This window comes from Schistocerca americana, chromosome 7, assembly GCF_021461395.2.
Source record: "Schistocerca americana isolate TAMUIC-IGC-003095 chromosome 7, iqSchAmer2.1, whole genome shotgun sequence".
Lineage (NCBI taxonomy): Eukaryota > Metazoa > Arthropoda > Insecta > Orthoptera > Acrididae > Schistocerca > Schistocerca americana.
In genome coordinates, this window is record NC_060125.1 from 127,518,771 (window position 1) to 127,533,141 (window position 14,371).

The following is a 14,371-nucleotide window of genomic DNA, read 5'->3' on the forward strand; positions in this document are numbered from 1 at the left end:
AATATCCAGCAATAGGTGTCTGGATACTTCTGATCTGATAGTCTATGTGTATCGAAAGAAGAGTTTGCCGCCGTTTAGACTTTATGACTGTCTGTCAAAAATGCCGCAACGCTGGTTGCAGAGACTTCTAGACAGCCATTTGAAAGGGAAATTCTTTGTGAGAGTTCCGATCCGGCACACAGTTTTCACCTACCAGGAATTCTGGAAACAGCGCTGACTCCAGTGCACTGTGGGACATTCATTTCGAAGACAAAAGTTTCTAAACTCGAATTTGGTGCTCATGGTTCAGTCAGATGTTGTGTGAAATATCTATCCTTGTCTGAGAGTAGCTTAGGCTGCTGTAGTGCGTGGACTGTGTCGCTGGTGGGCCCCACGGTGGGGGGAGGCGGCCCAGAGACGTTTCCCCAGGCGTCCGCGCCGCCAGGTGGTCTCAGCAGCTTCAGCAGAGGGCAGCCGGGCTATCCGGTTACGGGCCGCCTGCCTCCTCATAATCCGCTTAATCACGAGACAACCGGACCCGTCGTGCCGTGCCGAGGCGAGGCGAGCGCGCCGGCTAAACGCCGCCCGGCAATTAACAAAGGACGCGGGTTTTTTGTCGCGACACGCCAGCCCGCCAAGAAAGAGCAGCCCGGGCAATAACTCAGCGCGCATTGTGATGCAGATGGCGGGCCCGGCGGGCCGTCTTATTAATACCAAAGCACGGGCAGTGGCGCGGCCGCTGCCTGCGCCGTCCCGGTGCCCGGCTGACCCTTTTGTGGCGCGCGGCGTCTCGGTCGCGCGCTCATCCGCTCCCTCCGGATTATAAGACCAGCGGCCGAGGCCGAGGCCGAGCCGAGGCGCGCGGCACATTCGTTACGCGACCCACGTAGGGTCCTGTCCGGGAAGCCGGCCCACCGCTCCGGCACAGCACGGCGTGGACAGCGCCAGAGTGCGACGCTGACTTCGTGATCTGGCCGAGCCGCGTTCCACTGCACCTTGGACAGGCCCGAGCATCGAGCTGATATGAGCTCGGATGATGCACTTAAACACGGCCACGTCCAGAGCTCGCGAGGAGCTGGCCGCACTTGAGCGGATTTCTGCCAGAGCTGTGGGCCAGTTCCGCGGATGTTTTCTACAGGCCTGACGTGTCGAGCTCAAACCGTCGTTTTCCACTAACGTGCACGCCCTGCCCGTCGGTTCTATTTTCAGAGATCTGCCTGGAGCCCGCGTCCCTTCGTGCGTGTCGCAAACTGTCGGATATTCGTCATCTGTCTGCGGACCCACAACTGCGGTGAATGCTCGAAAATCCAGGCTCCACAGGTGAAGTAGCTGCGATTGCCTCTTCCCCAAAGTACATTGTACAGTGCAGCGTTTTAAGCATTATTTTCTTGTAGTGCACTTTTGCATTTTGAAACTCGTTTATAACCTCCAGAGGAAGCTAGTACGAAGGAGAGTTGCAAGAACTATGCGGCAGCTACCAACAATTTATGCGTTAGATATTCATATATTTTATGAAGGAAAAATTGCGCAAGATGGGTCAGAGAAAAAGGATTGCCGGAAGCCAACATTCCAGCCACATGGCTCTGGTTCAGAATCGTGAGCATTCCTCTGGGAATCGTGAAGTTTCGACATGCTAGCTGCCCTCCAATGTGGCAGCTAGTCGCGCTGGCTACGACAGTTGGCTTGCCAGTATCTGGGCAGCCCATAACATGTTGTTCTCAGCGGCTGAGACATCTGGATAACGTGATCACCAGCGCAACAATCCAACACCCTCTGTGTCGAGGTCGGTTGGCACCTCACAGACAACATGCGCTCTCGCCTTATGTAGTTCAAAGGTAACGTCATGGACAGCTCGCAAACAGGCCTTAACACATCAGGGATGTAAAACCTCCCAGCCGAATTACATCCTTTACGAAATAGAGGTAATCGTCTTATGTAATCCATGGCATCCTGTAGCATCACAACAAATGCTCATCCCAATGATAAGATACGTCCATTGTGCTTGTGGAAGAGCACGTACACGAAGATGATATGGGAGATATAATACTGCGTGTAGAATTTGACAGAGCACTGAAAGACCTAACTAAAAATGAAGGCCCCGGTAGAAGACAACATTCCATTAGAACTGCTGATAGTCTTGGGAGAGCCAGCCATGACAAAACTCTACCATCTGGTGAGCAAGATGTATGAGACAGGCGAAATACCCTCAGACTTCAAGGAGAATATAATAATTCCAATCCCACACACTACGAATTGATGCGACTGGAAAACAGAGAAGAATTTATTAGTGTAAGAGTTTTTTTGTGTGTATTAAGGAAGTAAGTTCCATATATGAGTCCTCGAGCATATTTGCACCGTTAATTCCACTTTTAATGTAGATCGCAGCTTTAACTCGTTATTTTCCAATTCCTTTACACGTTCAGGAAGTCAGCTGTCCTGGGGCACCGTAAAGGACGAAATGTGAAGCAAGAAAATATCCACTACTCCTACCGTACAAAAGAAGTAACCACTGTTATGTCCATGTTGTCCCAAGTACGGACAAAATATTCCATAAATGCTAAATATTAGTGTCATTAATGTCATTCCGATGAACTTTTATAGCGTTGCATCACTGGAAGTCCGAAAAGTGCCTTGGATCCAAATTAGTGAAGTATCAGATTAACATTTAGGTGCGTTGGAGCATTATTTACACTTAAACGAAGTGGCAGCGAATCTTAGGTTGCCTCCAGGACTGGCAGTGGCGCAGCGTTACGAAGTCAACTGGCGGCAAAGAGTCAGCTGTCGACTGCAAGCGAACGCACTTCACCTTTTGGACTCGGCGCAGTACTGACGTGAGTTGTATTAACAAACTGTGTTTAGTAGCGCATTAGACGTTTACATGAATCATCAGTCAGTGTGCATCTTCAGACTGAAGAGCGGACTTGCAGATAGCTGCCGTGTCAAGTCCAGGGACACGCCATCAATCGAGTATGGCAGACGCATTGTTTCATTGATAAAGATGATAAAACGGTTCCTTCTTTGAATCGTAGAACAGACGCCAAAATAGCGCACTATAAAAAATCAATGCTGGTGACGCATCAGAGAAAGGGTCAAGGATTTAATGGGATACTAATACGACCCTACACAGAGTACACGAAACAGTCTATGGTCGGTCGTTGAAAGAATGTACCAAGAGATTGGAAAAAATGCGAACGTCATTCTCATTTTCAGTAAGGGTTGTCGAACAGCTTAATCTGCTGCAGAAAGCGGAACACTACGGCGCCAAATCAAATACGCGATAGAATGAATGAATGCTTGTAAGCTTCCGAATGTGACGTCAGTGTCCAGTGCAACATGCACTCCGCGTAACCATTCCCTTCCCCGTGTTACCACAGACAGCATGTAACTGTCCCTATTCGTACTGGAAATGGACGGCAAGTGAAGTGCCTATTTGTATTGTGCCCCATAAAAGCAGGACACTGAGATTCTATAATTGCCCACCCACCTGATGTCTTCTGCAGATGACCTTTTCCCTTTGCACAAATACCACTCAGGTCGCGAATGCGTTGTTCTTGATGTGAGGCTGTGAAATTTGCTTGTGAGTTGGCTGAGGTTCACGACACTGATGAATGAGTATCCAAACTTAAGTCTGATTGTAGTGTTGGCAGAAGAGCCAACACTGTGTTTCTAGGGGAGGCCTAAATGCACGCGTTTAATTACACGCTGACTGGCGTGAGGTCTGGAACAGGACAATATCTTGAGAATTGCAAATAAAGTACGTAGTTGATATAATACTTAACTTTAATCCACAATTATAGAACATCTCTCGTTACGGTACATGCTTCATAATATTAATTATCAATTGAATACGGCGCCTTGCTAGGTCTTAGCAAATGTAGCTGAAGGCTATGCTAACTATCGTCTCGGCAAATGAGAGCGTATTTGTCAGTGAACCATTGCTATGAACGTCGGCTGTACAACTGGGGCGAGTGCCAGTACGTCTCTCTAGACCTGCCGTGTGGTGGCGCTCGGTCTGCGATCACTGACAGTGGCGACACGCGGGTCCGACGTATACCAATGGACCGCGGCCGATTTAAAGGCTACCACCTAGCAAGTGTGGTGTCTGGCGGTGACACCAGACTGATGCCAATACATTTTTATTTATTTGTAATGCACTGAGTGTCAACATCCATACCCTGCTAATAAGATACTTCACAAACGTATGCATTCAAAGTCACTCATAACGCAATTCACGTATGTAACACAATCCTCGTACATAAAATACATTGTAGAAATTACATTCACATATCAGTGCAGACATTCTGTACGCCCTTCTTCCCTGAACTGCCGCAGACTCACGTTTATTGAAGATCGTTCTATACGATGCGCAACTCAGACATTAAATGCACGGCCTCCTTGACTTCCGGAAGGCGTCCGATACCGTTCCACACTCTCGCACTACGAGCAGAATACGAACTCACAGAAAAGAGGACTAGCACTGTGATTCGATTGAAGAGTTCCTAGCAGACAAGGATAATAAGACTTGGGTTTCAAAATACGTAAATGATTTATTAGATAAGATCACGATGCTATTGGAGGATCATAAAGAGGTGGACAAAATTTCCACTCGGTGTAATAAGTGGCAGCTGTGGTGTCGCGAGCACAGCACGCACCGCCGTGCAGCACCACGGGCGACGACAGGTCAACAGCCGACTCCAGAGAAGGCGCGCAGCCCAACCACAGCCGCACCGAGAAGTTGCCGCGGTGGCGCCGCGCCGAAGCCGAGCGGCCACTTCCGCGCCTTCTGCTTGTGTACTTCGCGCCGCATCGTCTGTTTCCAGCGAGTCCACATCAGCTTGTCTTCAGGGTACATTCTGGTGGGAGCAGCACTGTTCACTCTCCAGCCTTAGCTCCTGGAGTAGTCCTGAACTTGAGGATCTGCAGCCTGAGCCGATGCGCACAAAGTTGTGTATTCGTCAATGAATGTGTGTGTTCTTGTCATTAATCTGTATCATTTTTCAGTGTCCTCCTTGTTCTCCTCTCAGAATGTTACCCTCATCGCACTATGAGTAGTTGAAGGTGGCGACGAGTAAAATTTTCTGTCGTTTTATCAAAAATCTTTCTTTAAATGTGAGTAAGTGTAACACAATGCCTATAATAAGGAGACAGAAGCTGGTAGTGTGTGACTGTGCGACTAGTGGTGGGTGAACAAGCTGAGCAGGTCATATCGCACAAGTATTTACAGATAACAAATACTGAGAGGGAGCCGCCCTTACACGTCACCATATTTATGGTGTATGCAGCGCCTGGCCAGGAATAAAAATGACACAAGCGGGAGCACCAGATGGCCAAACGTTTAGGGAAAATGGTATTTCTGACGCGGGTGGGACGAGTTATGGTCTGTTTGTGTTAGTGCAATTTCCAGGCGGCCAGAGGCGATACAGAACGGTATTCCGGCGGTCGTGGGGTTGCAGCTCTATGACGAAACTTTTTTTATTTACAATTTTTACGCTAGTTAAACTGCAAATAAACCGAAATATGAACAAAGTAACTGATTCTTATACAATGTTATATTTACGGAAAATTAATGCCAAGAATGTACCGTATATCGACAATTCAGTTACATTCTGGTGCACCCAAAAGACTATTTTGAAACCAATCACTATAGTAATATGTAATAGTAAAACATATCTTTTCACAACACTGGCCCACGATCATTTCGTGCTATGATAATGTTGTACATGACATCAACCAGCCTAGTCACATGCATGAAAAAAGGCAAGGCAACACCCTGCCTGTCACCTAATGTCATACAATCTGGGGGCACATATTTTCATTTTCTGCAAGATTTTGTTACAACACAACCAGTTAACTGCAGCCGCTGTGGCCGAACGGTTCTAGGCGCTTCAGTCTGGAACCGCGTGACCGCTACGGTCGCAGGTTCGAATCCTGCCTCGGGCGTGGATGTGTGTGATGTCCTTAGGTTAGTTAGGTTTAAGTAGTTCTAAGTTCTAGGGGACTGATGATCACAGATGCAAAGTCCCATAGTGCTCAGAGCCATTTGAACACAGACCGTGCAGTATTATTTGATAAAACTAAGACACCCTGTACTGGAAACAGACCATGCGAAAATTTTGCTGCTACCGACGTGTATCTCACACAGGGATCGTGAGAGTAACATAAGGGATATTAGGACTCACGGGGTTACACAGACAGTCATTTTTCCGTTGCTCGTTACGCTACTGGAACGGAATAGAAAACCGCTAATATTTGTATTAACTACCCTCCGCCGTGCAATTTACAGTGGCTTTCGGAATGTATACGTAAATATGGAGATAAGTGTAACATAAAATGTCGTTCTTAACGGAGATAAATCTTCAGACGTAAAAGCATCTCGCTAAAGGACCATTACTTTTCACAAGATACACGGTTCTGCAGAACCTAAATATAAGTTACATAAAGTGACATAAGATATGATCTACTCAATGGAAATGAATGAAAGTTCGGGAACATACTGTCAAAGGTCTTCCGGTCGCGAGCAGGAAGTTGGACGTCGCATGTGTGTGAGATCAGCGTGTCTGTAGCGCCGAATGGGGCCGGCCCCATTGGACGAGGCGGCTGAAGGACGGGAAAAGGAAGCGTGTGTCCAGACAGCGAGCATTTTATCGGGAAACTGGAAGGACGACGAACGGTGACGAGTGTAGTCCAGGAGTTTGGTATTGCTCGCAGCATCGCTTCACGTGTGTGGGGAGCGTACCGAACCACAGGCACTGCTGTCTGAAGGAGAGGAGGTGGTCGAGCACGGTCAACTACACAAGCGGATAACAGTTACACAGTACATCACACATGAAGGGACCAACGTCAGACAGAGGCGGCAAATGCAAGCACATTCACTAGGACTGCACTGCACGCAGTCTCACTCTCCACAGTGGCCCGGCGACCTGACGGGGAGGGACGCTTTTCTGTATAACCAGTACACTGTGTTCTGTGCACACCCACACATCAGAGGCACCATTTACTGTGGAGGCAAGAACATAGGGACTGTGTGGGGGCAGGTTTCAATCCGAGCGTTGTGTCTGGACGTAGGCTTGCCTAGAGGCGGGACATGTAATGCACTCAGGAAGATTGTTGAACATGATCGTTTTGGAAGTCCAGATGTTACGATGTGGGGAGGCATAATGTTGCACGGGCGTACTGACCTACAAATCATTCAACGTGGTACACTCACTACTCAAAATTTTGTGGCTCTGTACTCCTTCTTCATGGGCAGATTTCTGGGGTGTATTCTGCTGTGTCGTCCGAACAAGGCACAGGCGCAAAGATGCGAGCTGGTACCTGTGCCATAGAGACTCGCCACTTGCTCAAGTTCCACCAGCGCCACGGGCGGTGCTGAGGATGAAAATATAGACTTCGCCTACACCAACTGCCGGCCTGGTACAGTACGCCAATGACCAGAAGACAACGGACAGATGCCTACTAGCAAGATAGAAGAGCAGCTCTCTCGCGTACTTGGTTACAGATCATCGTCCAGGGCTGTTTCAGACAAGCAACGTCGTATAGTTAACTCTTAGAAGTGAACAAACAGTTGTTGTAAATTGCATTTGCTACGTACTGTGAAGTTTGGTTCAAATGGCTCTGAGCACTATGGGACTTAACATCTATGGTCATCAGTCCCCTAGAACTTAGAACTACTTAAACCTAACTAACCTAAGGACAGCACACAACACCCAGTCATCACGAGGCAGAGAAACTGTGAAGTTTAGCTAGGCTTATTTGCACTTAGCCATTGATGGTCTTTTTTTGTGTTATATAACATGCACTGTTGCGGACTTCATTATTCAAAAAACCATAAAGTTAAATAAATCTTTTCAACTCATTTGCGAGACTTTGTTACTAATTTGTTGAGTGTTGTAGAACCTTCGTTCTCCTATCCTGTTACCTGACCCTGGGGTATAGGTGTGTAATAGTGACAGGGAGAAACTGCCTTAGCGGTGTACTGCACCTGAAGCCGTTCCACGAACTCACAAACTCGACCTACCTTAAAGCAGGTTCAGACATGGTAATTGGATGTCTCTATAGGCCCCCTGGCTCAGCAGCTGTTGTGGCTGAGCACCTGAAGGATAATTTCGAAAATATTTCGAGTAGATTTCCCCACCATGTTCTGGGTGGAGATTTTAATTTGCCGGATATAGACTGGGAGACTCAAACGTTCATAACGGGTGGCAGGGACAAAGAATCCAGTGAAATTTTTTTAAGTGCTGCATCTGGAAACTGTCTTGAGCAGTTAAACAGAGAGCCGACTCGTGGCAATAACATATTAGACCTTCTGGTGACAAACAGACCCGAACTATTTGAAACAGTTGACGCAGAACAGGGAATCAGTGATCATAAAGCAGTTACTGCATCGATGATTTCAGCCGTAAATAGAAATGTTGAAAAAGGTAGGAAGATTTTTCTGCTTAGCAAAAGTGACAAAAAGCAGATTACAGAGTACCAGACAGCTCAACACAAAAGTTTTGTCTCAAGTACAGATAGTGTTGAGGATCAGTGGACAAAGTTCAAAACCATCGTACAATATGCGTTAGATGAGTATGTGCCAAGCAAGATCGTAAGGGATGGAAAAGAGCCACCGTGGTACAACAACCGAGTTAGAAAACTGCTGCGGAAGCAAAGGGAACTTCACAGCAAACATAAACATTGCCAAAGCCTTGCAGAAAAACAAAAATTACGCGAAGCGAATTGTAGTGTGAGGAGGGCTATGCGAGAGGCTTTCAATGAATTCGAAAGTAAAGTTCTATGTACTGACTTGGCAGAAAATTTAGGTCTTATGTCAAAGCGGTAGGTGGATCAAAACAAATGTCCAGACACTCTGTCACCAAAATGGTACTGAAACAGAGGATGACAGAGTAAGGCCGAAATACTAAATGTCTTTTTTCCAAAGCTGTTTCACAGAGGAAGACTGCACTGTAGCTCCTTCTCTAGATTGTCGCACAGATGACAAAATGGTAGACATCGAAATAGACGACAGAGGGATAGAGAAACAATTAAAATCCCTCAAAAGAGGAAAGGCCGCTGGACCTGATGGGATACCAGTTCAATTTTACACAGAGTACGCGAAGGAACTTGCCCCCCTTCTTGCAGCGGTGTACCGTAGGTCTCTAGGAGAGCGTAGCGTTCCTAAGGATTGGAAAAGGGCACAGGTCATCCCCGTTTTCAAGAAGGGACGTCGAACAGACGTGCAGAACTATAGACCTATACCTCTAACGCGATCAGTTGTAGAATTTGGAACACGTATTATGTTCGAGTATAATGACTTTTCTGGAGACTACAAATCTACTCTGTAGGAATCAGCATGGGTTTCGAAAAAGACGGACGTGTGAAACCAAGCTCGCGCTATTCGTCCACGAGACTCAGAGGGCCATAGACACGGGTTCACAGGTAGATGCCGTGTTTCTTGACTTCCGCAAGGCGTTCGATACAGTTCCCCACGGTCGTTTAATGAACAAAGTAAGAGCATATGGACTATCAGACCAATTGTGTGGTTGGATTGAAGAGTTCCTAGATAACAGAACGCAGCATGTCATTCTCAATGGAGAGAAGTCTTCCGAAGTAAGAGTGATTTTAGGTGTGCCGCAGGGGAGTGTCATAGGACCGTTGCTATTCACAATATACATAAATGACCTGGTGGATGACATCGGAAGTTCACTTAGGCTTTTTGCAGATAATGCGTGGTGTATCGAGAGGTTGTAACAATGGAAAATTGTACTGTAATGCAGGAGGATCAGCAGCGAATTGACGCATGGTGCAGGGAATGGCAATTGAATCTGAATGTAGACAAGTGTAATGTGCTGCGAATACATAGAAAGATAGATCCCTTATCATTTAGCTACAAAATAGCAGGTCAGCAACTGGAAGCCGTTAATTCCATAAATTATCTGGGAGTACGCATTAGGAGTGATTTAAAATGGAATGATCATATAAAGTTGATGATGGGTAAAGCAGATGCCAGATTGAGATTCATTGGAAGAATCCTAAGGAAATCCAATCCGAAAACAAAGGAAGTAGGTTACAGTACGCTTGTTCGCCCACTGCTTGAATACTGCTTAGCAGTGTGGGATCCGTACCAGATAGGGTTGATAGAAGAGATAGAGAAGATCCAACGGAGAGCAGCGCGCTTCGTTACAGGATCATTCAGTAATCGCGAAAGCGTTACGGAGATGATAAACTCCAGTGGAAGACTCTGCAGGAGAGACGCTCAGTAGCTCGGTACGGGCTTTTGTTAAAGTTTCGAGAACATACCTTCACCGAAGAGTCAAGCAGTATATCGCTCCCTCCTACGTATATCTCGCGAAGAGACCATGAGGATAAAATCAGAGAGATTAGAGCCCACACAGAAGCTTACCGACAATCCTTCTTTCCGCGAACAATACGAGACTGGAATAGAAGGGAGAACCGATAGAGGTTCTCAAGGTACCCTCCGCCACACACCGTCAGGTGGCTTGCGGAGTATGGATGTAGATGTAGATGTAGATGTGGAACAGCGGCAACTCTGCCTCCACAGCAATAGCGACGATGCCCTTACAAAACTGGCGACGAGGGTTTACAAAACATTCGCCTGTGACTTCAAGTGTTCAAATGTGCGTGAATTCCTAAGGGACCAAGCAGCTTAGGTCATCCGTCCCTAGACTTACACACTACTTAAAGTAACAAACTAGCTTATGCTGAGCACAACACACACACTCATGGCCTCCGGCGGGAGGGGCCGCGCAGTGCGTGACATGACGCCTCAAACCGCGCGGCCAATCCGCACGGCTCTGTGACTTCATTTTTATGGATAACAATACGCGACTGCACCTAACAACAAAGGTGGAGGATCTCACGGTACGAGAGGATATTGTATCAATGGACTGGGCTATCCATTGCCCCGACATCAGGCACGTGTGCGAAACGTTGCGGAAACGTACCGAAGAACGCCCACATGCACTACCAAACTTCCAACAGTTGCCAAACGAGCTGGTAGAGGAGTGGAACTCGTTAGCACTACAGCTCCTCAGCAGCTCCGTTGCCAGCTGTGGAGAACATTGACGTCCGCGGTGATCACGCACGCTGTTAAGAACCATGTCCCGCCTTTCGTAATGTTCAAGGGAGCATAATAAGTTGGTACGACGACGGTGCAGCTTTATCTTGGAATAAAAGTATCATTTCTGTTCGTCTCTTGGCGTATTTCTTTCAGCTACCTTCTTTACTGTACTCTAACAGTCCTTTCTGTGTATGGTCCATGTTTCACCAAGCTATGCTACTTGGCAGTGACACATCGTGCGAAAGTTAAGTCTTGAGACAGTGTAAGTAACTGTCGTGATGCGAACGTCGGAAGACCCAGTAAGATGTTTGAGGCTCATCGCGTTGCATAAGCGCTGCTTATAAAAATAAGAAGTAGTACCTGCCAGAAATAGAAGAAACGTTCCTACAGTTATACGTCGGGAAACCAATGCCTGTTGTGTATGGGCAGTTTTATTCGCTGCAAGTAATTCTGTGGCAGTAGACTTTCCTCACCACAACGTCTCAAGAGCAATCGATCGATCGAGACCTGAATCCGTCGAATTTCTAGTTGTTGTTGTTGTGGTCTTCAGTCCTGAGACTGGTTTGATGCAGCTCTCCATGCTACTCTATCCTGTGCAAGCTTCTTCATCTCCCAGTACCTACTGCAATCTACATCCTTCTGAATCTGCTTAGTGTATTCATCTCTTGGTCTCCCTCTACGATTTTTACCCTCCATGCTGCCTTCCAATACTAAACTGCTGATCCCTTGATGCTTCAAAACATGTCCTACCAACCGAACCCTTCTTCTAGCCAAGTTGTACCACAGACTCCTCTTCTCCCCAATTCTATTCAATACCTCCTCATTAGTTATGTGATCTACCCATCTAATCTTCAGCATTCTTCTGTACTACCACAATTCGAAAGCTTCTATTCTCTTCTTGTCCAAACTATTTATCGTCCGTGTTACACTTCCATACATGGCTACACTCCATACAAATAGTTTCAGAAACGACTTTCTGACACTTCAATCTATACTCGATGTTAACAAATTTCTCTTCTTCAGAACCCGCTTTCCTTGCCATTGCCAGTCTACATTTTATATCCTCTCTACTTCGACCATCATCAGTTATTTTCCTCCCCAAATAGCAAAACTCATTAACTTCTTTAATCGTCTCTTTCCTAATCTAATTACCGCAGCATCACCCGATTAAATTCTACTACATTCCATTATTCTCTTTTTGCTTTTGTTGATGTTCATCTTATAACCTCCTTTCAAGACACTGTCCATTCCATTCAGCTGCTTTCAGGTCCTTTGTTGTCTCTGACAGAATTACAAAGTCATGGGCGAACCACAAAGTTTTTATTTCTTCTCCATGGATTTTAATTTCTTCTGTTTCCTTTACTGCTTGCTCAATATACAGATTGAATAACACCAGGGATAGGCTACAACCCTGTCTCACTCCCTTCCCAACCACTGCTTCCCATCCATGTCCCTCGACTCTTATAACTGTCATGTGGTTTCTGTACAAATTGTAAATAGCGTTTCGCTCCCTGTACTTTACCCCTGCCACCCTCAGAATTTGACAGACTGTATTCGAGTCAACATTGTCAAAAGCTTTCTCTAAGTCTACAAATGCTAGAAACGTAGGTTTCCCTTTCCTTAATCTATTTTTTAAGGTAAGTCGTAGGGTCAGTATTACCGCATGTGTTCCAACATTTCTACGGAACCCAAACTGATCTTCCTCGAGGTCGGCTTCTACCAGTTTTTCCATTCGTCTGTAAGGAATTCGCGTTAGTATTTTGCAGCCGTCACTTATTAAACTGATAGTTCGGTAATTTTCACATCTGTCAACACCTGCATTATTTGGGATTGGAATTATTATATTCTTCTTGAAGTCTGAGGGTATTTTGCCTGTCTCATATATTTTGCTCACCAGATGGTAGAGTTTTGTCAGGACTGGCTCTCCCAAGGCTATCAGTAGTTCTAATGGAATGTTGTCTACTCCCGGGGCCTTGTTTCGACTCAGGTCTTTCAGTGCTCTGTCAAACTCTTCACGCAGCATCATATCTCCCACTTCATCTTCACCTGCATCCATTTCCATAATATTGTCCTCAAGTACATCGCCCTTGTATAAACCCTCTATATACTCCTTCCACCTTTTCTGCTTTCCCTTCTTTGCTTAGAACTGGGTTTCCATCTGAGCTCTTGATATTCATGCAAGTGGTTCTCTTTTCTCCAAAGGTCTCTTTAATTTTCCTGTAGGCAGTATCTATCTTACCCCTAGTGAGATAAGCCTGTACATCCTTGCATTTGTCCTCTAGCCATGCCTTCTTAGCCATTTTGCACATCTTGTCGATATTTTTGAGACGTTTGTATTCCTTTTTGCCTGCTTCATTTATTGCATTTTTATATTTTCTTCTTTCGTCAATTAAATTCAATATTTCTTCTGTTACCCAAGGATTTCTACTAGCCCTCGTCTTTTTACCTATTTGATCCTCTACTGCCTTCACTGCTTCATCCCTCAAAGCTACCCATTCTTCTTCTACTGTGTTTCTTTCCCCCCTTCTTGTCAATTGTTGCCTTATGCTCTCCCTGAAACCCTGTACAACCTCTGGTTTAGTAAGTTTATCCAGGTCCCATCTCCTTAAATTCCCACCTTTTTGCAGTTTCTTTAGTTTTAATCTACAGTTCATAACCAATAGCTTGTGGTCAGAATCCACATCCGCCCCTGGAAATGTCTTACAATTTAAAACCTGGTTCCTAAATCTCTGTCTTACCATTATATAATCTATCTGAAACCTGTCAGTATCTCCAGGTTTGTTCCATGAATACAATCTTCTTTTATGATTCTTGGACCAAGTGTTAGCTATGATTAAGTTTATACATGTCTCAAAAAATACCTTGGCGGTAAAATGAGAGATATTCGAAGTCATACGGAGGAACCTTGGCAGCCGTCGTTCTTGTCGTACACCATACGCGAACGGAGCAGGAAACGGGGAAGGGACAGTTGTACACTAAGTACCCTCCGCTACACTCCGTACCATTGATTGCGGAGTACACGTATGACTGTAGAAGAGCACAAGTACATGTAAGCTGCCTGTTGCAACTTGGGTCCCGAACAGTGTTGATTTGTAACTAACTGTAGGTCTCCGAGAAAGTGTCCCCCACGTACTTATCGTGTACGGCCTCCCTGAGGTTAGTAAAACACGTTACGAACCCGAGCCTCGCAGGCTGACAACAGGATATATGCCCAGAGAACGAAAGCACTGGCCAGTTGTGTGACAGTAGGAGAAAATTGCTTAAGTGCGCCTCTGGTAAGGGGAGACAGTAAAACTCTCCACAACACAGGGAACAATGCGCAGATGGTCCTTA

General features: G+C 46.0%; 1 protein-coding gene across 1 annotated transcript in view; it reads left to right on the plus strand.

Annotated features, from left to right (window-relative positions):
- The first annotated feature begins 4,544 nt into the window (after positions 1-4,544).
- LOC124622783 (LIM domain-containing protein ajuba-like) overlaps positions 4,545-14,371 on the plus strand; it is an 853,017-nt gene continuing 843,190 nt past the window's right edge. Inside the window, exon 1 of the mRNA XM_047148575.1 lies at positions 4,545-4,825. Within this exon, the coding sequence (XP_047004531.1) occupies positions 4,545-4,825 (281 nt within the window). The remainder of the gene's footprint in view (positions 4,826-14,371) is intronic.